Source organism: Coloeus monedula (genome assembly GCF_965178545.1).
Source record: "Coloeus monedula genome assembly, chromosome: 2".
Classification (NCBI taxonomy): domain Eukaryota; kingdom Metazoa; phylum Chordata; class Aves; order Passeriformes; family Corvidae; genus Coloeus; species Coloeus monedula.
The window spans coordinates 57968560-57990638 of NC_138782.1; the positions used below are offsets into that span (position 1 = coordinate 57968560).

At 41.9% G+C, this 22079-nt stretch overlaps 2 protein-coding genes across 4 annotated transcripts in view; both read right to left on the reverse strand.

Annotated features, from left to right (window-relative positions):
* Positions 1 to 3742, reverse strand: part of SYNJ2 (synaptojanin 2) — a 68360-nt gene extending 64618 nt beyond the window's left edge. For both annotated transcript variants that reach the window (XM_082301098.1, XM_082301097.1), the window contains exon 1: positions 3248 to 3742. In XM_082301098.1, the coding sequence (XP_082157224.1) occupies positions 3248 to 3368 (121 nt within the window). In that variant the 5' untranslated portion in view covers positions 3369 to 3742. The remainder of the gene's footprint in view (positions 1 to 3247) is intronic.
* A 13989-nt stretch (positions 3743 to 17731) lies between these two features.
* The window catches only part of SNX9 (sorting nexin 9), a 60461-nt gene continuing 56113 nt past the window's right edge, over positions 17732 to 22079 (reverse strand). For both annotated transcript variants that reach the window (XM_082276864.1, XM_082276863.1), the window contains exons 16-18: positions 21759 to 21873; positions 20236 to 20327; positions 17732 to 19588 (exon numbers count right to left, since the gene is read on the reverse strand). In XM_082276864.1, the coding sequence (XP_082132990.1) occupies positions 19541 to 19588; positions 20236 to 20327; positions 21759 to 21873 (255 nt within the window). In that variant the 3' untranslated portion in view covers positions 17732 to 19540. The remainder of the gene's footprint in view (positions 19589 to 20235; positions 20328 to 21758; positions 21874 to 22079) is intronic.

A 22079-nucleotide genomic window follows, 5' to 3' on the forward strand; every position in this document is an offset into this window, starting at 1 on the left:
TTCTTCTAGGACAATGCCCACTCCCTTCTGCCACTTGAACTAGGTTAAATTCAACGTTTAAGTTTCTTCTAGTACAAAATTATTATAGAAGCAATTAAACTCTCTGGAAGTGCAGACGTCATGCCTGTTCAAGGGCAGAGATACTTGGTAATTATGGAAAAACTAATAATGAACAATGACTAAAATTTGTTCTTGGGCCTTCACTGTCCATCTATGATTAATCCTCTCTACAGTTCTGTTTACATGAGGGTGCAATTGCAAAACTACATAAAATGTTGTACAGCTTAAGTGCTCCAGGTATACCAATCTGCTTTTATTTAGTGTAGAGGTTTGTATAAGGCACAGTTGCATAATTCTTCCTCATCACAGGTATGCAATTTTTAAAGAACTTTATTTTAGAAACAGAAAATAGACAGAGAAGCCAAAACTAACACAATCCTAGGACTAGTATGTCTGAAACCACACATATACAAAGTTTATGTTAACCTCCCACGGTCGTGTTCTATGGTTAGTAACAACCTAAAGGCAAGTCAAACAAAGCAGAATTATTGTTGTTTCTGTTACCACCCTGCTGTGAAGCTTCCTCTTCACAATTCTTCTAAATTCACCATCACAATACCTATTACTGGTTTTCCCTCCTTTTCTGGTCCTCTGCTGCATAAACAGAAGAAATTATCTAAACAGGCTCCACTGGACAAACTAGCTTTTCCTATAATACAGGAACTGACCCAGGAAGGAATAGAGAAATCAAATGAAATAAAATGACAAAGTTATTACCATGGAGTGGGCTGAATGCCAACGGATGAGTGATTACAATTATCTCAAGACATGACACTGGACTTCCAAAAGGCATGGCAAACAGGCTTTTTACACCATACAAATCACTACTTCAGAATTCTCCTAACACATTTTAAGAGAGACTGTATAAATTCTAGAATGATAGAATCACAAAATCATAGAATCATTAAGATTAGAAAAGATGTCTAAGATCATTGAGTCCAACCATTAAACTAGTACCACTGTGTTCATCATTTAAACCATGTTTCCCAACTTCCACATCCACATAGTTTTGGATCACTTCCAGACATAGTGGTTCCACCACCTCCCTGGGCAGCCAGTTCCATTATACCTGACCACCCTTTCCATGAAGAAAATTCTCCTAATTTCCAATCTAAACTTCCCCTGGTGCAAGTTGAGGCCATTTCCTCTTGTTCTGTTGCTTGTTACGGGGGGAAGAGGTCAACTCCCACCCAGCTACAACTTCATCTCAGGTAGCTGTAGAGAGTGATAAGGTCTCCCCTGAGCCTCCTTTCCTCCAGGCTGAACACTCCCAGCTCCCTCACCTGCTCCTCATAGGACTTGTGCTCCAGACCTTCACTGGCTTCATTGTCCTTCTCTGGACATGGTCCTATTTTGAGATAGGCCAGGATGCCATAGGCCTCTTTGTTCACCTGGGCACACTGCTGCATCATGTTCAGATGGATGCTGAGCAGCACCACCAGGTCCTTTTCCACTGGGCAATTTTCCAGCCATTTATCATTTAGGTATAGCAATTCAAATGGGGGATGGCAACACTGGGGGAGAAAAAAATCTACTCTATGCTGATGATTCCTTTAATTAGTGAGATTTCAAATCTTTCCAACCACTGGTCCTACAGGTGACTCAGGGCTGGCTAGATAAATACTGGACTCTCAATTTTATTCATTCACATTGGTTTTAGGAAGCAGAGGTGCTTTAGATTTTTATCAGAAAAACAAAATAGAGACCAAACCCCACTGATATCAATATAGAGTTTTAATGTCAACAGGTTTTAGAATCAGGGAAAGTGAGTAAAGTGCTGCTCAGTACTAACAGCCTTTTCACTGCCAGCTCACTGAAAACTGACACAAAAAACTCCCCTAGAAAAATGGAACACATTCATGTCCACTATTACTGAAGAATTTAGCAAGAAACAGAACCCTCCAAATATTACACAATATAAAACTCCAATAAAATAAACAAAACCAACCAAAGAAAAATCCCCACAGTGTGGCAATAACATCTTTTTCATGACAGGTCAAAATTTTTCCACTGTCAGAACTATTCTTGTGAAAATCAGCTGCCCCTTGATGACCGTTTTGGCTTTCATCATTCCTAAAGTCCCCAGCACCTGAAAATCAAGTATTTTTGTCTGCATGTCCTACCACTGTACATTGTGGAAGATTCAGCTCAGTAGACCCAGATCCTGAGGAGACATTGTGACTGACATTATACAAATCACAGTGTACACACAGGGTCTTTCTACAACAGTTTGAGCTGCTTGAACACAGACTCTGACAATGCTGCGAACAGCAGCACGATTGCAGGCACGGGTATCACACAGAAAACAATTTAAGAACACAGCACAAGCATGTGTTTCCCTGCATTGCTTCTTGCACCTCACATTCTCAGTCACCTCATTTTTCGGTGTCTGCCGCAGCATTAGCACTATCACCATTGCATTAGCTCGAGTGTGACAAGTATCAAAAACACAAGGTGAGATAACCCTGAGCACGTTTACGAGACTCCTCCAGTAAGAGCCAGACACTCAAGTAACCAAATACCGTTCAAATCACAGGGGCAACACAGCAAGAAGCCTGGGCTTTTTTAAGGGAGAAAAGTCAGTCATCCCAAAACATCTCTGCTGTGAGCTGGCTGTCTTTACTGGCAGTTAGCACCTGATGTAGCTGAGTAGAAACTTCCTCAAGAGACGGTGGACTCCATCCCTTTACCTGGACCCTCCTCTGCAGTCAAGGCTGTCGAGGATAAGTTTTGCACACTAAAGGTGCCCTGTGCCGAGACCCCACCGCCACCAGGCAGCCAGGTGGCCTCTCCTGCTTCTTCTACCCGGCTGCTGGTGAGGCGGCTAAAGACATCCAGAGCAGCGATGGGACACGGATCGGTAGGAGATGCTGGCCAACCCTCCGTGCATGGCACGTACTGAGGGTCACCCAAATGCGACAGCAAGTGGCCAAGCCTGGCGGACCGTGCTGGAGATCGGGCTGTAAGTGAGGTGAGCCGCTCTCCGCATCCAGCATCCCACTGGACGTGGTGGGTCTACGCGCTCCCCTTCATCTCTCCATACCACGGGGGAAAGTGCCCCAACGCTCCTGGGCATCGCCTGCTGCCGCTGCACCCCAGCGCCCCTTCGCAGGCAGAGGCGCGCACCCACGGGCCCCCACAGCCACGGCAGCTCCGCGCCCCCACAGCCGCCCCCGCACGCACTTACTGAGCGCCGCCACGGTGCCGGCCTCCAGCAACAGGCAGTCCTGGCGGCTGCGCGCCTCCAGCAGGGCGCTCGGCCCCGGCTCCTGCTTCCAGAGCAGCCGCAGCCCTTTGCTCAGAGCCATGGGAACCGCCGGCCGCGGGGAGGAGGGCGCAGGGGTCCCGGTGCAGGGGGGGGCGAAGGAGCCTCCGTCTCGTCGGGCGCACGGCGCGGCGCTCGGGGGCCGCCGGCAGCCCCGCGGGAGCTCCTCCGGGCGCCCGTCCCCGGTCCTGGCCGCTTCTCCCGCTCCCACTCGCCGGTCGCCTCAGAAGGCCGCCGGGTGCCTCCGCTGCGAGGGTGCCCAGCCCAGCGCGAAGGAAGCGGAGCGTCCCCCGCGGGCGGCCCCGCCGCTGCGTCCTCCTCCTCGGGGAGCCCCGGCTGCGGCCGACGGGGCGGGAGCGACCTTCCCCTTTGCTCCCCGCCTTTCTCTTCCCACCCGCGGTAAACTTTCCAGAGTTAACTTTGTCCCTCTGGCTGCGCGGCTCCGGCTCCTCCTCCTCCGGGACAGGTACAAGCCGCCGGCGGGGCGCTGCCCCCGCCCTGCCCGCGGGCGAGGGGAGGAGCGGCGGCCGCTGCCGAACCCAGCGGGGCGCTGTGGGTTCCGGCCCGGCCGGGCTGTTCCCAGCTCCGTTGTTCCCGGCTTTGCTCGCCCCGGCGCGGCGGTGCCGCTCCCCACCCCCGCGGGTGGCGAAGGTCGCCGTCGAGCCGCCGGGAGCGCGGCGGGCCCAGCAGCGCCGAGAGGCGCAGGAGTTGCTCCCCGGGCCGGCGCGGCGGGCGAGGCTGCTGCCCGGGGAGAGGCCGCGCTCCTTCCCGCTTCCTGCGGGAGCGGCCGCCCGGGCTCCCGGCGCCGCTCCCCGCCGACGGGGCTGGCAGGGAGCTCCCCTCGGGGCTGCCTTCCGACTGTGCGCTGTCCCGCGGGATGCGTATTAAAGAGTTTCGGGTCAAGGCATAGCGCACGTGTTCTGGTGTTGCAGGGTTCCCTTCGCAATTCCCTGTGAGTCTGTGCAGGGTGAGTCCTGTTTTTTTCCCGGAGTTCATCCATAAGGAGTGGATGGAGGAGGTAGGCACAGGTACACCAATGTGTTCGGATGAGAGAAAAACTCGCTGTAATCTCTAGCAGAAAATGTAGTCCTATTCATACACGGGTAAACCAGGCAGAATTCTAATTTTTTAACATCGGGAATTACAACTTAAATTTATATGTAGAGAAAACAGCGAAATTCAAAATACCCAAACTACCATCTGTTATTGTTCACTCACATTTACGTCGAGAACGTGAGTCATGGTTGTGCGCTGCCAGGTGGAATGTCAGCTTCTCTGCCTTCTTTGAACGTAATGGAAACAAACTGAAAAGCAAGTGCTGCCTATGACACACATCTGGTTTGTTTATTTTATAACCAGCAGTAATTCGGAAAGGAGATTAATTTTACATTTGTTTATGGTGCCTCCTTACAAAAGCATTTTGAAAGGATCTGGTATGGAAAGTGGAATTGATGTTTGCATAAGGCTTTTTCCCCCCGATCCTAAACTTTGATTATAGTATGTAGGGTGAGATTAAAAGTACTAGGTAAAGCAAAAGAAATGACCCAAAAACTGTAGAAATTAAGTTACCAGGATGAAAAAAGCAAGACAGCACATAGCTCAAAGTTTGGGAGTTTTAGAGGATGTAAGAACATGGATTAACCATGGTCCATTTTAAACAGAAAAGGGATGCCTTTCTAACAGCTAGCCAATGTGAATGGCAGGCCAAGAATCAGTTTATGTCTTTGACATCTTTCATTCTTTCCCTAGAGGAAAGTGCTCATTTGAGATGAAATACTTTAAGTATTGCTTAATCAGTGCTTCCCAAGACAGTTCTATCATGTTACTTTAAAAAGTTGCCCTAGATCATACGCTTACATGTTTAAAAATAGCAGCAAAACCCCCCACTCCTTTTTGTGTGTGCATGTGTGTGTCTTTGCCTTTAAGGAATAATTCTTCACAGTCCCCTTTAAACTCCATCATGAGAGCAAACTCTCCCTGGGAGGACACAGGTATGTCCTTCTCTATTGCCTGTGTTTGTAACTCCTTAGTAATTTTTGTCATTAGTTCTTTTCACTGCAAATTCCAAGAGCACACAAGTTAGGATTGTTAATAAAAAGTTTACTGTTCAATTTGTTGGGTAAAGTACTGAAGAAAGTGCACATGGGATAGTGCACATGGGATAGTATTTTTTAGCACCTCAAATCATTATGAGAGGATAAGTATGTGAGAGGAAAACTCAGATGAAGGTGGGAAACTGGAAACCTTTAGCAGTGTGTATGAAAAAGCATTGCTTCATAGGTGGGTCTCTGGTTTAGTCTGTTCGAATCTGTTACAAACAGATCTCTTCAGTGTGTTCCAGTTCCAAAACATCCACTCAAAAAGCAGTAAATCGGTTAATTAGACTTTGTGTTAGAAACACAAGCCTGAGAAAGCAACAATCAGAAAGTGGTGAAGAGTAGCAGTGAATAAAACCATTCATTTTACTAACCTCCTTCACAAAGAAAGACATCCAAATTTAGGGCTCATATAGGAACCTTACTTGATATACTGGGGATGTGTACAAAGGTGTTCTTTTGATAAGATCTTTTCATCTAACCAAACTATCTGTGTTTCAATGCATGGAAATCCATTTTTAAGGGAAAGTGTTGAAACTGACAGATCACCTTTTATCTGACCTTTGGTGTTGAGCTGTCTTGCTCTGGACCTTATGTATTTGAGTATCATGGAAACATTAATTCCTGCAGTCATTTGAGGAGTCCCTCAGGTGAACTCATTCCGTCATGCACAGCATTTGTTTTCACTCAGGCCATACACCCTCATTACCTCCTCAGCAATTTTTTGTTTCATCCTCCTTTCTCTGTGGAGTTTTCCTTTTAATCTCCTGCCTTGACAATTTCATCATCCTAGCTTCTTTGCCCCTCTTCACCCATCTTTGGTTCTTTATCACTCTTTCTACCTTTGAGCAGTCACAGATACTTTGCATTGCTTTCTGAATGTTCCCACAGCTAAAAAGTGGGAGGTGATCTGCTGCTGCCCCTGCAGCCTTCAGCTGAGAGAAGCAACAGGCCAGTGGGCTCTCTCTACTATTCAGCATGCAGAGAATAGTGGCAATACTTTAGGAGAGTGGAATCTCTCTTGTTTGCAGCAGTGTTCCTTTGCTTACCTTTTCTCTTTCCAACTCCTCTTCCAGCTCCTGTCTTCATAAGGGCAGGGAAATCCTTCTCCCTCTGTATCAGAAGGGGAGGAATCCTTAAGATCTGATGTTTGCTGACTGTGGAACTATGTGAAATGCAGCTCAAACAGAATTGCAGCAGTGGTATTTTAGGGGCAGCCTTCATGGTGGGAGGATGAAGCCTTCAGCTACTAAATCAAGTTCAGTTCCTCTTAACTCACCTGTAAGCTTAAATTGCATTGAAGACAACGTCCACACTGTGTTTATACAAATTTTTAAGCATTCAGCTGTTACCTCAGCTGTAGAAATCACCTCAGTGTAATTTCTGAACACTTCCATCTTTTTCAGAGTCACTCCATTTAGTTTGAATTTCCGATCCCTTCTCCTCCCTATTCCCTTGTTTACCTTTGAAGCATTGCTATGCACTATAATGACTCCAGCTCCTAGATCCTTATGGTAATGGATGTTTCCAGGGTCCGGATAACTGCCTCCCTGATAAAGAGTCCTGCATGCTGATCTTAGCCGGTGGCATTGTTTGTTTGTCTGAAGACCGTCTGAAGAGGAACAACGGGGATGTTGCAAAACAGAGTTTAGAAGAACTGGATAGAGCATGGAGTATTTGGCCTAGCTGTCTGCTCTCTGTCTGGAGTAGCTGTCTGGAGTTTGGGGCATAGGATGGGTGAATGTCCCTACTGTATTACTTGTCTGTCTTCAGGTACTATTGAGTGAACTTTGCAATCTGGGGCTCTAGAAAAAGCTTTGGTGATACACTGTAGAAACAACCAAAATATACTTTTCTTTGTCCAATATTATGTTGCTACTTAAATAGCTTTTTCAGTAACTTTTTGAAGCTCTGAGATTAAATATAAAAGTTTAGTTATGATGGCACTTCCTCAGGTCTTTTGGGTACTTGCACATAGCCTCAGTGGTCACAAATTTCTCAGGAAATGTGTGTGCTTACAAGATCATTGAAAACAGTTTGTGTTTTGCCTTTTATGACAAACTTTTGACTTTAGCAAGTAAAGAAGAACTAGGGTAAATATCTCAGCATATTTTTTCCTGCACATGGCATTCAAAACAACAAGTAATTGCTGCTAATATGCAAAAACTTCTACTATGTTTCCACATTTTCTAGTTAACATTAGAATGAATTTTATTTAAAGCTGAATTTGACACAGAGAAGCATTTACAACACTTTTAGGCTAAAGTGCTCAAAATGTTGCTCTGAAAGTAACTGTGGGGTTTTAATGTCACCTCTTACACTGTCAGTGAAATTGAGAGAAGAGCTTTCTATTCTAGTTGGTTACACCTGTCTTGGCCTAGTAAAGAACATCTGGTACTTTGTTACAGAGACACTCAATATAGTTTGAGCTAGGTCACTGTTACTCAACATCAACTGCATTTCCTCAAAAATAACTGAAGAGCATGAGAAACATGAGTGATATATTGGTATGCTTTATTTGTTTAGATTTTGACAAAGAACATTTGACCTTGCCATGAGTGTAAGAGAAGTGATGCAGGGACATTTTCTTTGCTTCAGTCAGTGACAATATTTTCAAATTTCTTCTACTGTTTACAACCTTTCTTGTCAAGCTCCTCTTACTCCTTGCCATTGGGGTCTGCGATCCTTACAACAGGAGAAAGAAACTTTTAATGCTAATAAATCTGTATCATATTACCCTTTAACCAATTATTTGGAAGGGGGAGGGGTGGGTGGATGGGCTCAGACCTGAGCTTCTGGTTCCGCTAAAGATATGCCTGACTTTAAGTATATCACTAGCCTAAATCTCACAGCTCCTTGCTTGGGTGAATAAACTTCCTTCTCAAGTGAATAAACAATGTGGGTTCGGCTGCTCAAGGTAGCTGGACTGGAAGCAAACTAGCTTTAGGCTCAGACTGAGTCAGGGTCTATCTGGCTGCAGGCTGTAGCTCCACGCTGTCAGAAGACTGGGCTGTGAGTTCAAGCTCTGAAAGTGTTCCAGAAGTGGTTGAGACATGCTCTGGTGGAGTGCTAACACTTTTAGAAAGGCTGCTAATGAAAAACTGTGTTGCTGGGAGGTCAGTGGAATTTCTCACCTCCTCTTCCACCTATATTTTAACCCTGTGTGTGCCAAATGAAAGAGGTCTCTCTAGAGAGGCAGATCGACTGCATTCACAGCCACTAGGCTTTTCTTATTAAGAGACTATTTTCAGTAACAGCAGCTGTTTTAAAGCTTAACATTCTTCATCCCAAAACTATGTGCAGTAGAGCAACATTAGTCAGATGGTGTTTATTTAGGCAGTAATAGTGACCAGACCAGATAAAATTTTTATTCTTTCTTCCAGACTGACATGCTTATGATTAGTTGTAAGCATCCCTTTCTCATGTTCAAAGGACATGAGAAACCCACAGAGTTTTCCACTTCTTCTTGCCTCATTTTCTGGAACTCCTGATAGGAAAAACGAAATGCTTAATAAAATTAGAAAATTTGAATTTAAAGTGGACTGCTTAATATCTGCCCAGGAAGAGCTGCAGCAAGTATGTTGGCAGTTTTCCTCAGTGAGCACATGCCTCATGATCAAAAATTGTGCACACCTCTGTTGAGTATCAAGAGTGAAAGCAGAGTTTATTGATTACCCCATATCGAGGGATGGCAAAAAAAAGGCCTTCCTTTTTTCCATGAATCAACTATGAAGAAAACTCCAGGAAGAGGCAATCCCAGACTGCCAGGTGAGGCATTTCAGCAGTATAATTGTGGTCATCATTGTCACAGGTGGTGTGACACTGGACTGCTGGAAGAGACTGCCTGCAACAGAGTGATTCCTAACTTCATTCTTAAATAAGAATTTAACTATTCTGTTTATGCTCCATATCTGTAAGAAGGAAGAACAGAGTTTTCATGGTTGTTCAGAACCTCTAAGCTTCATTGTCTGTTGAGATGTTTTAACTAGCCTGACAGAAACAGATGAATACAAGAGTGGACAATGCAAGAACACAACAGAAAGCTGATTGTGATACAGACAATGGACCTGAAAGCTAAATAAGTTAAAAGAATAAAACCCACCCTTGTATTTTTAGAGTAACCAAATCATACAAAAATGAGAAAAGTCAAGGACAAAATACAGTCAGGCAAGTGACAGCAGGATTTCATGTGTTTCTGGATAATTTTGATTGTACACTCTATTTATTGAGGAAGATGTTAACTTTTGATCCCTCTTACTATGATTCATTTGTAAATTAATTCCATTAACATAAAAATCTTCAGTTATTTTGTCCTATTGGATAACACAAACTATACTTAAAAAAAAAAAAAAAAGGAGCATACAGGGTAGATGATGGAGGCATTTAGAAATGGAGGTGTGGGAAGAGAGGGCAAAGAGAATGGCATTTCCATGCTCAGTTCATAACTAATTAATGTTAATTCATTTAAAGCTTGTTGAACTATAGTTTGCCCTCAGTGGTATCAGACATTTAAGGGAGAGTATCTTTTATGAAGTTTCTATGTGTAAGCATTAGTGGGAGTTGATTGAACATAATAGGACATGTTAACTGAGTTTATGTCCAGTACTGGCTATTTACAGTTGTAGTATTTTATAATAGGATTTTATTAATTAGATGAACAGGTGTTCTGTGTTCACAGAAATGCATACACAAACCCAATAGAGGCTCATATCTTAAAGTTCTCTCACATTCCAGTTCTGTTTTTTCCTTGCATATAAAACACAAAGCTAAAGCAAAACTAAGGGTATTTTTTTGTGTGTGTGAACAAAAGTGAATGTTGGATGCAACCTGTCCATTTAAAACTTTCAGATTTATTCAAATATCTGAATGGAAAAGAAAGGGTTAAAAATAGTTTTCTATTTGGAGAACACCTCTTTAATACAATCAAGTCATGCCATCAATAGATTTTAAGACGCTGTGTTTATCTTCAGAAATGTGATTTTTTTTTAAAAAGTACATTAAATTAATGCTTTCCGAAAGAAAAAAAAAGTAACTAACTTTGGAGAACACAAGGGACAAAAGTCTATTGCTGTTGTTTGACGCTTACTTCATCTTAATGTAATGGATAGTTTAAATGGATATATTATCAGTATTTAACAGTATTTTACTGTTTCATGTTTTTCTTCAGAAAGCTCTTGTAGGTCTTCAGAACTGCATTAAACAGAGTGTGTGATCTGTGGAATGCAACCAGTACCACCACCCTACAGCTACTAAGAAGCCTTATGGCTCTGTAATGAGCAGCTTAATTTCGCCAAAATCTGAAATACAATCCAGAATCCCAGCTAGTACATCAAAATTCAATGGGAAACATTCCCCAGGTTTAAGGTTTGGGATTTGTTTGCTGCATCTTTCTTAAGATACAGACCTTTGATAATGGACTACTTGTTGTATGCCAGATACTAACCCACATAGCAAAAGGAGTCATTCAGTCACTGTCTAAAAGGAACAGAAAATGTCTTGCATGCATGGATTTGGTCTTCTATGATCAAATGTTCAACATTTTTTCCATTTGAGTTGTTTCCAGCACAGCATATGTAGTGCTTTTAAAATGAAGTTAGGCTTCTTTCTTTCATTTCATTTTATAAACAGATGCTTTGTGGTATTATGCCTCCCCATGCTTTAGAAAGCCCTGTCCATTAATTTTCAGATTTGGGAGGGGTTTCAGACCAAAGAGCAAGGGGAGCAAGAGGCAGTGTAATAACACATTCCCTTGAAGGAAGAGAACGTATTTATGTATATATGTTTACCTGGAAGACTGGGGGTTTGGGTTTTTTTCAACTGCTTTTGGTAAAGTTTGAAAAATCTTGTAGAAATGGAATTGGGAAATAAATCTCAGGTGTTCCTCTCCTCCTCAGCAGCTTTATGACAAGATAACTTAGACTGAATAGTTTGAAAAGACAGTGAATATGAACTAGTTCAAATCAGAGTAGTTAATGGAGTTCCTCAGTATGCCACCAGCATTGAACTGGAGAAGGTTAAAGAAAAACTGAAACAGTAGAAGGTTAAAGAAAAACTGAAACAGTAAAATAGAGCAAACTGGCCGAGGAGTCAAGCTGTTTCACAGCCCCATTTATGGTGAAGGCAGAGTGAATAGCATATGTTTTTATTGAAAGGAAAGGAGGACTGTAGAATGAGGTGTTATCTCTGTCAGTGCTGCTGTAAAGGGGAAGCTGACAAAGCACAGTGTGTGAATGAGGCGAACAGACCAGAAAAGAGAAGAACTGAGGGAATATCATGATTCAAAGTTATTTGAACAACCATTTTGGTATGTTACATTATTCCTAATGCAGCAGTTAAATCCTAATGCACACAGACTATATGTATGTGCAAGTAAACATAATTTGGCTTCATTCTTCTTGCTAGTCAGTGTTTGTTTTTTGACAATTTGACTTGTTTATTTAGGTATGCCATTCTGTTTCACTAAAACAAGATGTTTGCATTGCTTTTACAGCAAGAATTGCCTGTACTTCTAACTCGTGCCACATTCATTATTAACATAAATTATTATGTGAGTCTGAGGTTGAATGGAATGATACATTCCCACCCCAGGTTGCAGGTGGCTTAGATTTCACTGTGCCTGTAGCTCTCAAACAATCCCTGTTAGCCTGCGGATGGGTCATAGCGCACATAACAAAAATGATTATTCCACATAGGTGAGTAGGCTAGGCTAGGGTTGAAAGTTGAAAGCAGGTTGAAAGTTGCAGGAATTACAGTTAACTTATTTGCAGGCTACTATCCTTTTTTTCCCTCCTCCAAATATGTGTTTGTCTGTGTTTGTGTGTGTGTGTGTCTGTATCTCAGAAATTACCAGGGTGAAAGGGAGGTGAGAAACCATCTTCCCCTGTAGCCTGCACACCATTCTTAGGACATTTCCTCACTTTCAGCCACCATTACCAGTAGTACCCCAGTAGTACCAGCGACCTGGGAATGCTGGTGTGCTTGGGAAGGGGTGAGCACAGAGTGTGGGCAGGCCAAAATAATCTCAGCATCTTGGCGGGGAGGGCATGTGGAGTGGAAAGACCTTGTGTGGGTGTGGCTGGAAAAGCTCAGCAAAACCGTGGGTTTGGGAGAAAGCCAGCTCCTGGTGTGTGAGAATTACTGGGCCCTGTAAAACTAACTTTGGAGGGCAGGGAAAGCTGAAGCATGACACCAGTGCTCATGTCATCCCTCTGAAGCCAAAAGTAAGAGCCCTTCTTCTGTCACAGACCCCATCCACTATGATTCACCTTGTGCAATGTCTGTTTGCTGCTGGTTTTGTTACCTCTACTTCACTAGCCCTTTGGATTGCCTTCCTAGCTGCCCTCATCACCAACTTTTTTCCTTATAATTCCATTACCCTTCCTCTTCTCTTTCCATCCCCCTGCTTGGGTCTCTGACACTTTTTGCCCAGCTGGTCCACTGATGGTTAGATTTTGTAGTTAGTGACCCTGATACATAGAGCTATTGCATTGCTTTCCATGTCTTTTAAAACGTTGGGTGCAGTGACAGATTTCCTGTGCTGCTCTTGCAGAGTAGATATCTTGAATAATGTTCCCTGCATATTTTGGTAGGAGTTCAACAGACTTCTCTCTTTACTTATTCCAGAAATTTGAAATAGACTTTGTCCGATCTTGGAGATTTATTGCAAACTACATGAAGGGACCAGAACTGGTGCAGATCTTTTCCACATGGAAACACTGATGCACGGAGTTCATAGTATGCCTGAATAAAAGCAGAGATGCTCTGTGATCTTAAAAATGCCTCTGAGAAGTCGATTAACTAATCTCCGTTTAATTCTAGAAGCTGCTGCTCAGAATGGATGAGTCAGGATACAACATATTGTAGAGAAACCTTTATAATGACTACTTTTAAACCTGCTGCCTTAAGAGGCACATCTATACCTGTTGATAAGGGTGATTGCATTACTTTTTGTTTGATTATGTGCACTTGAACTAATAGCCTAATGCTGGCTATTAATTTAGTGGTGGCCAGAGTCCCATAGGAGAAAAATCTAAGTATCCTGAGACAGATTTTTCTGACTATTTCCTCACCATGCCAGAAGCCAGCTACACTCACACTCAACACCCTCTCTCTGCCCTCAGAGCCAGCAGCTGTCTAGCACAGCCTCTTTGGCAAAGCACAGGGCAGAACCACTTGGATGATCTTAGCTGGCCACAGAGGGCTAGCTGAGGGGCAGTTGCATCCTGGGGGCTCAGGTGGAACCAGACAGTGATGGTGTTCATCTGTCTTGTCTTTCTCCATGCTGCAGAGGAGTTCCTCACCAGACCTGGGTGCCACACACACACCTGGACCCAGCCAGGGTTCAGCAGTGGACCTGAGCTGATTACTGTTCTCTACCTGCAGAGCAATGAGAAGCAGCCCAGAGCCTACGTGCAGCTGAAGGTGTCTGCTCGAGCTCCCCTACAAACACCCAATACAATGTTTACTTGTGGGTTGGGTTTTGGCTTTTTTCCCTGTGACAAAAAAATCCCCTTCAGGAAGGGCTGTTTTATTTTACTATTTTAAAAATTACTTAAGACCACTAGTCATTTTTATTGGATTCTAACACTCAGTAATTACAATATAAACTCCTTGCTCAGAGGGGAGCTGTGCCAGACAACACCTACAAACAGCTTTTCTGAACTCCACTTACTCTAGGAGCAGACCCTCAATCCCCTCTGAAACCACTGCAGTCCCTGCAAGTTCCCCTTTTCCAGTGCTGATTTTACAGCACATTTGAATAGATCCAAGTCCTGCAGCCATCCTGCAGACTTATTTTGTGGTATAGCAGTCTATGGATAGCAACCTCCTCGTACTGATTGTGAATTTGGTTTAAATTTTGCAAGACTTTCATAAACAGTTGCATTGTGGGTTTGTGAAGCTTTTTTGGTTGTTATTTCCTTTCTGCCGAGCATTAAGACTGTAAGACAGCAGATAGACTGGCACAAGTTGTTACCCCAATAGTTTATCTATTGCCAAGTAAGCATAAACATGCTCACAGTAGGGAAGAAATGTTCTAGACCTACCTCCTTCCCAAAGATTTGGAAAAAAGTCCTTGCCTTAAGTTTACTACGTGCAATTTGTAACCAGGTAGAAAAGCATCACTACTTAAACAGGGAAGACACATGAACAGTTTTCTTACTTCTCAGTTTTCTCTGCTGGCATAACCAGTCCGGAGTGGTGCAGTCTTGGTGAGTGCAAGCAGATGGGAATCTTCTGGGGCAGTGTGTCAAGCTCAGCAAATCCATCCCAGCAGCAAGCAGCCTAGTTTATATTTTGCTACTATATTGCAACAGATGCTAAGTTTATCTTTTCTCTCCCAGCTGTTGAATTTTTAAACAAAATCTTTACTGAGCTTAAAAATATGATTCAACTAGTCAGGAACTAGTCAACAGTTAGAAAAATGACCCTCACTCCTGTTTTGCCCTTACTGTTGAGGCAGCTTTTCCTTCAGCAAGAGTTTAACTTGATGAGTTAAACTTCATGGACGCACCAGACTTGACAAGATTCTGTGTCTGGCTGGGAAAGAATTTGATAAAAATCAGTAAAATAGAGATAGATGAACACTGGATAAACAGTGTCACGCTGTCATTTTGGGCTTTGTTTCCAGCTTGTCATTGGACATTATAGTGACAGGTTTAAAAACCCCAATAAAACACAAAGTTTGGATTCTCACATAAGGATTTTAAGGGACTTTAAGAAATGCCAATAGATATTTCAGATTCCCAGTTTAGCTGTGAATGCTGATAGTATCGTAAGGGGGTGCCATGCTTGCCAAAGCCCTCACGACAGTCTTATACAACGGCAAGGACATCCTAGCAATGACCCCCTCCTGCTCTACAGAGGATACAGGTCTCAGAGATGCCAGCAAAGTGAATGTAGTGCAATGTATGTCAGGAGTGCAATAAATTTTGATGGGTCCAGAAAGGTCTTGATGAGCTGGCAATGCACAAGGATCACAAGTTATATGTTTTAACATATAAATATATGTTAAAATGAATAGTTGTTGAAGATGGTAGGTATAAAAGGAAAACTAAGGGTACTAGAAATCTGTTGTTAACAGAAAATAGTAAGTATTACACAGAGTCTTGCTTCAGTCCTGACAGAAAAATGTGACATACAAAAATGTGTTTTAACAGAATACAGCCACAGGTTAGAATAAGGGAAGAACAATATTTAGTAAAAATGAGAAAGCTGGCTTCAGATTGACAGGACCAGTTCAAAGAAATTAATAAATCCTATGGTAAAGCAAACCTAGAGTTCAGAAAGTTCAGCAGGAAGGCAGTAAGTATAGTAGCTGGAATCTGAAGGAATGCAAAAAATTTAGGATAGTTTTAAAAAATCTGGCTGATTAGGAAAGATTTAAAAGGCCCAGAAGATGGAAAATAGGCAAACACATTCTTTATAGGACAAGGAAATTAAGCCAGTTTAAATTCAGTATCCCAAAGATACTTCAAAGATCTCAGAGTTACAACTCATGTACAAAGAGCCATGGGAGAATAAAAAAAGAGGGAGAAAACAGCTAATCCAAGTTTGTGACTCAGATATTCTTTAAAACAGTCTGGGTGTAACTGATATTGCCACGTGACAGAATGGGTGGACTGGTCACCAGCCAGTCAATATATTTCTAATTCTGTAAGGTTGTTTTTGTTAGGGGTTGTTTAGACAGGAAAAAGGGTTTGTTTCTGCTCAAGTAATTAATATGCTAATAATACCCCAGGTATTAGCATTAATTTTATCAGAAGAGTTATAGGAAAGTACATGGAAAAAACAACTGCCCAAAAACCCCCCCACTCCTTCCCAACTAACTGGCTTCTGCCTGGTGCATGCTTATGTCTTAGTGGAAAGCCATGAGAAAGGCAGAAGCAGCAGTAGCAGGACACTTGCCTAGCAAATACTTTCCTTGCTGCTGGACTGCATGCCCTGAGGCGGTGGAGGGAGTAATTTTGGCCAGTCCAGACTGGCTGAGTGTCTGGTGTATGTCAAACTAAGCCACAGCACAAGAGATGCACCTCTTTCTTTGTGAGAGTTTTCTTTATTACAAGGCTGTTAGTCTGAATTCCTTCTAAGAGTCTGAACTAGACTATTTTTGGTAGCAGTAAAATTGATGTATTAATTAGGATTTACAGAATGAAGTGTATGTTATGTAGTACTTTCTCAATTATCTTGTCACAGCAAACAGGAATTACTCAGTAGTATAAAAATTTCTGTACTCATGTAAAGTTCTGACTCATTGAAGAACTCTTAATTGCAGTCGACAGTACACCTCCAAAACCATACCATGTAACAAAGTCTGCTGCTGCAGTCTAATCCCATGTTGGATTAATTGCAAGACATGCAGGTAGCATTCCTCTCTGTACAGCTACATTTTTATTTTTAAAAAAATGGACGTAGTTACAGTAACGGAATGAGCAATTAAAGTATAAAGTTAAACCCAAACAGTGTGGACTGTTGGTGTCTTCTATGAAGTCACTGGGCTAGTGCCAGTGTTTGGCTCACCCTGGAAGGAAAACATAAGCCAGGAAACAGTAGTAAGGCTTTTTGTTGCTGCAGACACTAATTATTCAGCTGTGACAAACAAAACACAGGAGAGCACTGCTCAAGTCTTACATTAACTTGCTCTTTCTGTTTTATGACTACATCTTCAGTATGCACATTTTCTGTTGCCCCCAACTCATGCAATTAAACTACGCCACTATTCATGTCTAATTTAAAAAAACAAATATCAAAGACCATCCAGTTTCTATTCTGGGTCAACACCATGCTGACACACAGCCAGGAATACACAGTAGCACTGTGCTCTACTACTTATTTGCAGTCAGGAGGGTTCCATCAACCACGAGCTGGACTGACCTGAATAAAGAAAGCTTACAACATATGCGTAGCCTTTGCTGGTTTGCAGTCACTGGTACTATTATACCATCCAGTTGGGATGCCTGCTTTATGGAAGACACATGGAGGCTTTCTCATTCCTCAGCTGGCCCGTGTGTTAGCTGGTGAAAAGCTACAGGGAGGATTTGCCTCATACTGCATTCACCCTGTTAAAAACCAACATGATGATTTCAAAGAAAAAGATAAAATAGTCTGGTGGATATACATAAATATTTATTATCAATTTAACTTCATTTTACTAGAAGTCTTTAAACAGTTTTTCTTTTTTTTCTTTTTTGCCAAAATGTTGCATCTGACACAGTTGCTACTGTCATAGCTTCCCTGCACTGGGAATGCAGAGCTTACACTTAAGATTCCAAAACAGTCTATTCAAGATAAAGAACTTTCAACTTTAGTGCATATGGAGCTATTTAAAGATTGGTAAAAAGAACCCCCTTCCCCCTCCCAAATGAAGAGTCTGTTACAAAGAGATTTCATTACCAAAAAGTGAATATACAAATGCTAAAAAAATGCTGGCTTGAAAAAGTGATTTCAGAATTTACTGTACACATTGTAACAATTTATTATATAAGCTGCTTCTACATGCAAGCAGATCTTACATTTGGTGTAAAACATTTATACACATTCTTTACAATTTGTACATATTTAAATGGCTGTATCAAACAACACTGCGCTATGGAATTTTGGAAGCAAACAACTAAAATTGGAAGGAGAAAAAGACAAGGTTTATAAAAGGTGAACAAAACTCATGACACTGAGAAGCATCTAGACTTAGGCTTAGTCTTGTTTGGTTTAGTTATTCAGGCAGACCCAGATTTTCCTTCTAGCACAGAAAAGTAAAACCAATGCAAAACAGAGTAAGGCAACTATTGAACTGGCAGACTGTACCCGTCACTTAGAATGGCTTATTGGTAAAATGCCTTTTTTAGTTGGTTTTTTTTTAACTAAAATATTTATTTTCTAGGCACATTTTAGCAAAAACTGCATTTTGGCTTTCCTGCTTGCCTGTGGCAAGAAGTGAATTACTGTAGTTGATGCCCATTGTGAACACAGTTGGTGGTGGCTTTTTTGGTTTGATTCTGTGAAAAGCCAAGGCCTCAAATGGTATTCAGTAGTATGGAAGGGGATACTGAGTCACTTCATAAAAGATGATGATCAAAGAACAGAGTTTGTGTGATAATTAATGATGTTATTCAGTACTTTTGTCACCTTTTGGTTTGCGTTAAAAGGCAACAAAAAGTTAACCCGAACCAATAGCACACCATACTACTATAGGAAGACCTGAGCTTAGCTGGAATTTGGGGACTTTTAGTAGTTGGGGTTAGATATGGCAGTGTCCCCTCTGCTGAAACACTGCAAACTGTCAGAGGGGAAGCTGGCCCTCTGCAGCACTGAGAAACACCAGTGCCTTATGGCATAACATTGGGGGTGTCAAAGTGCTGGTATGGAAAACTGCTTTTCACACTTTCCTGAATGGCTCGTTCCTTGTTTGTACTTTGTCTTCTTACACAGTGCATAGTGAAAAAGCGAGCCTGACATAAGGTCTGAGGTGGTGCACCACAAGAACAAGATGTAGTTAGAAGGAAAAAGAAGAGAGGGAAGAATGATTTATATTTACCAGAAGTCATACTGGGAGCAGGATGCCATGGCTGCATATGGGAGGCAAAACTTAAGAACAAAGCATTCATTCAGGAGATTATCATGAACATGTGCCAGAAACATACACGAATATAATTCCTCCTGGTTACTGAATCGCTGGAGAGCTCAATTGAATATAATGAGTATTAAGTCATTTTCAAGTTTGTCTGCTGTCCCACTTTAAAAAAAAGCTACCAATCTGTAACTCTGATGTTGATCCAGAGTTTTTGGAAGAACATCTGATAGACAAGTCTTCATGAAGTCCATGGCAACATATCAGTTTGATAATTTAGATCCTTATAACTGACAGCATTACCTAGCTGTTTTTATTTAAATAATGATACAAATGGGAGAGCTTTCAAGATAGGAGAGTCTTATTGTACGATTTAGGCTGATAAAGTAAAATTTTAAATAATACTTTTTTTTACAACTGATTCTTGTTGGTTTGGGGGTTTTGGGGATTTTTTTTTTTTTTTTTTTTTGGCAAAGGCTAACAAGTTTTTATTAGCATTGCCCCCACATCCAAAAAGCACTTTGGAGTTGTTCTTTATTGTTGAATACTCCTTATTCTCTACATCACAGGAAAGCGGCTGAGTGCCTGCCTCAGCTTCTGTGCAATCTGAAACAAAGAAACAGAAGATATTTAATATGTAGTCACTTTACACTGTGCAGAAATTATTGCAGGCTAAGAAATTAGGTGTTCCCTCGTGACGAAAAACTGCAGGCATTACTGCAGGGTTTGTGTATGCAGGACTCTCAAAACATTCCATTCTGAAGACTTCTCATATATACACATTCTGCCTTGTTAATTTGGTACTTTCACTGCTCCAGTTGTGTTGGAGAAAGCACTGTAGGCAGGGCTGTTATTCTGCCTATTTGTTTATCCAGCACTGCACTACACCAGAGAGCTACAGGAACAAAGCCAGATTTTCCAGGAAGCCCACCTCCCTGCTGAAGCAAGGCTGAAACATCAGAACAGAGCTCCTGTGCACTCCCCACAGTTCCCACGGAAGCCATGACCCCCCCATGTGAACATGTACTGGGGGAGAGAGGATTGGTACAAGGAAACTGGTGATGCTGCAACCAGAAGGATATTATTTTAACTCATTCTTTCAGTTTTCAGGTTTTTTTACAATTCCTTTTACAATTTTTTGTACAACTCTTCAAATATCTGCTCTGTTGGAGCATGGATTAAGTCCTGTATTTCCTATAAAAGTAGCAGCACAATATGTGCCAAGCAAACAGTGCTGAAGCCCTGTCCCTTACCGTTTCATAGAACTGTGCCTGCTGCTCCAGATAGAGACGAATGACGCTGTTGTAGTCATAGATCCGGTTACTGTGGAAGTGATTCATCTCAGCTGCAATCAGATCCAGGAGACAAATTATTTAACAGAAGCATTTATAATTAGGAACAGTTTCACTCAGTTCAAGTTAGTTACTCTGCAGCAAGCTCAGTGTCCAGTCCTACCATCACAGTTACTGTTCTCATGCTTCCACAACCTGTTCTGACTGCAGCACTCAGGTTATAATGGAACTGTTTGTCAAATTGGTAGGGCATCAATTACACACCAATCCAGACACTTCCTGGACAAAGCCAGGTTCTTGTATTACAATACTCAGGTGCACAAAGATTTGATAAAAAATACAACCAGGATTTTCTTCTACTGAGGTAACTGTTCCTTCCTGAAGATTTTCCAACAGAATTTTGGCTAGGACATTCAGATTTCCAAGGGTACGGATATCAAGTTGTAAGCAACAGCTGTAAATAATTAGGTCAAAAAAAAAAGAACAAAAAAAAGATACAACCAGTAGTGTCTGACCCATTCTTGACTGAGACTGTTTCAATAGACACCCGAGAAACAGCATTACTGAATCTGTAACATCTTACACCACTTTCTACATCTCTTGTAAGATCACAGCTTATGGCTGAAAGAAGAAGGTAAATATATTTTGAGATATCAATGGAGGGAGAAGAAATATTCTACATTGTAAAACTCATCCTAGAGGTCTCTTCCACAATTACCACACATACAGCACAATCCTCTTGCGTCACTGTGATTAAGAAGAAGGAGGTGGGGAGTGTTCTTGGTTGTTTTTAAAATCAAGTTTGTGTGCTGCTCTGGCTTCATCACATAATATATCGAGTACTCTTCACTTTAAATCATCCAAAAAAGATGCAAGCCCCTCAGCAATGAGTAATCTCATTGAAGTCAGTAACAGGATGCACTTAATGACTTGATATCCTGCAGGACTGAGCCCTGACTCCTCATTCCCCAGTTTTTCTAGTGTGGTGTGCTGCACCTTATATTTACAACACCTCTAATCTAAAGAGGAAAAAGTTCATTCAAAGAACATCCAGGAAATAAAGATCTTATCCAAAAGAACAACCATCTCAGATGGGAGATGGATTATGTCTGACTAAACCGAAAGTCAGAAAAACACTTTGGCTCATGATGACTTTCTTCTTGCACCAGGGTCCATACTTTCAATTCGAGACATTATCACTTCCAAATAAAAGAATCAGCCTGGGATAGTTGTTTTGGGGTTTTTAAACTGCATTTTCAAAACATGTGTCTTTTGCAATACTGATGTGAGATTAAAACGAAAAAGGGGAAGGCAAAATAACTGCAATTTAGAAAAATCTAAGCAGGTCACAAAAAAAGCCCCCACAAAGAACCCATGAACAGGTTTTATTCCTGGTAGTAAAAGATTTTCTTTCAAATTATGCTACTTAACAGAAGTCCTTCCGAGGTCTACAACATTGCCATTTAACTCAAAATTTGGTTTACCTTGTAGTGCATAAGCCATAGTACTGACACGTTTCACCATGTTCTGTTTGTCTTGTGGCGTTATTTTACTGGTTGCAACTAACTTGTCACTTTCCTTCACTCTTTCTATTGCTCCCTGTAGAAACCAAATGCAGAAAGATTAAAAGAGTAGTCAACTTAGAGGTCTTCATGGTAATCTGAAATGCCACTAGCTACATTTTGAGTTTGCATTCAATACACATATATACACAAAATGATTGATTCTGCCTTCTCACATTTTCATCCAAAGTTTGTTATTTCACTTTACTGCTTTCAAGGGTCCTTGAAAAAAGTGACTTCAAA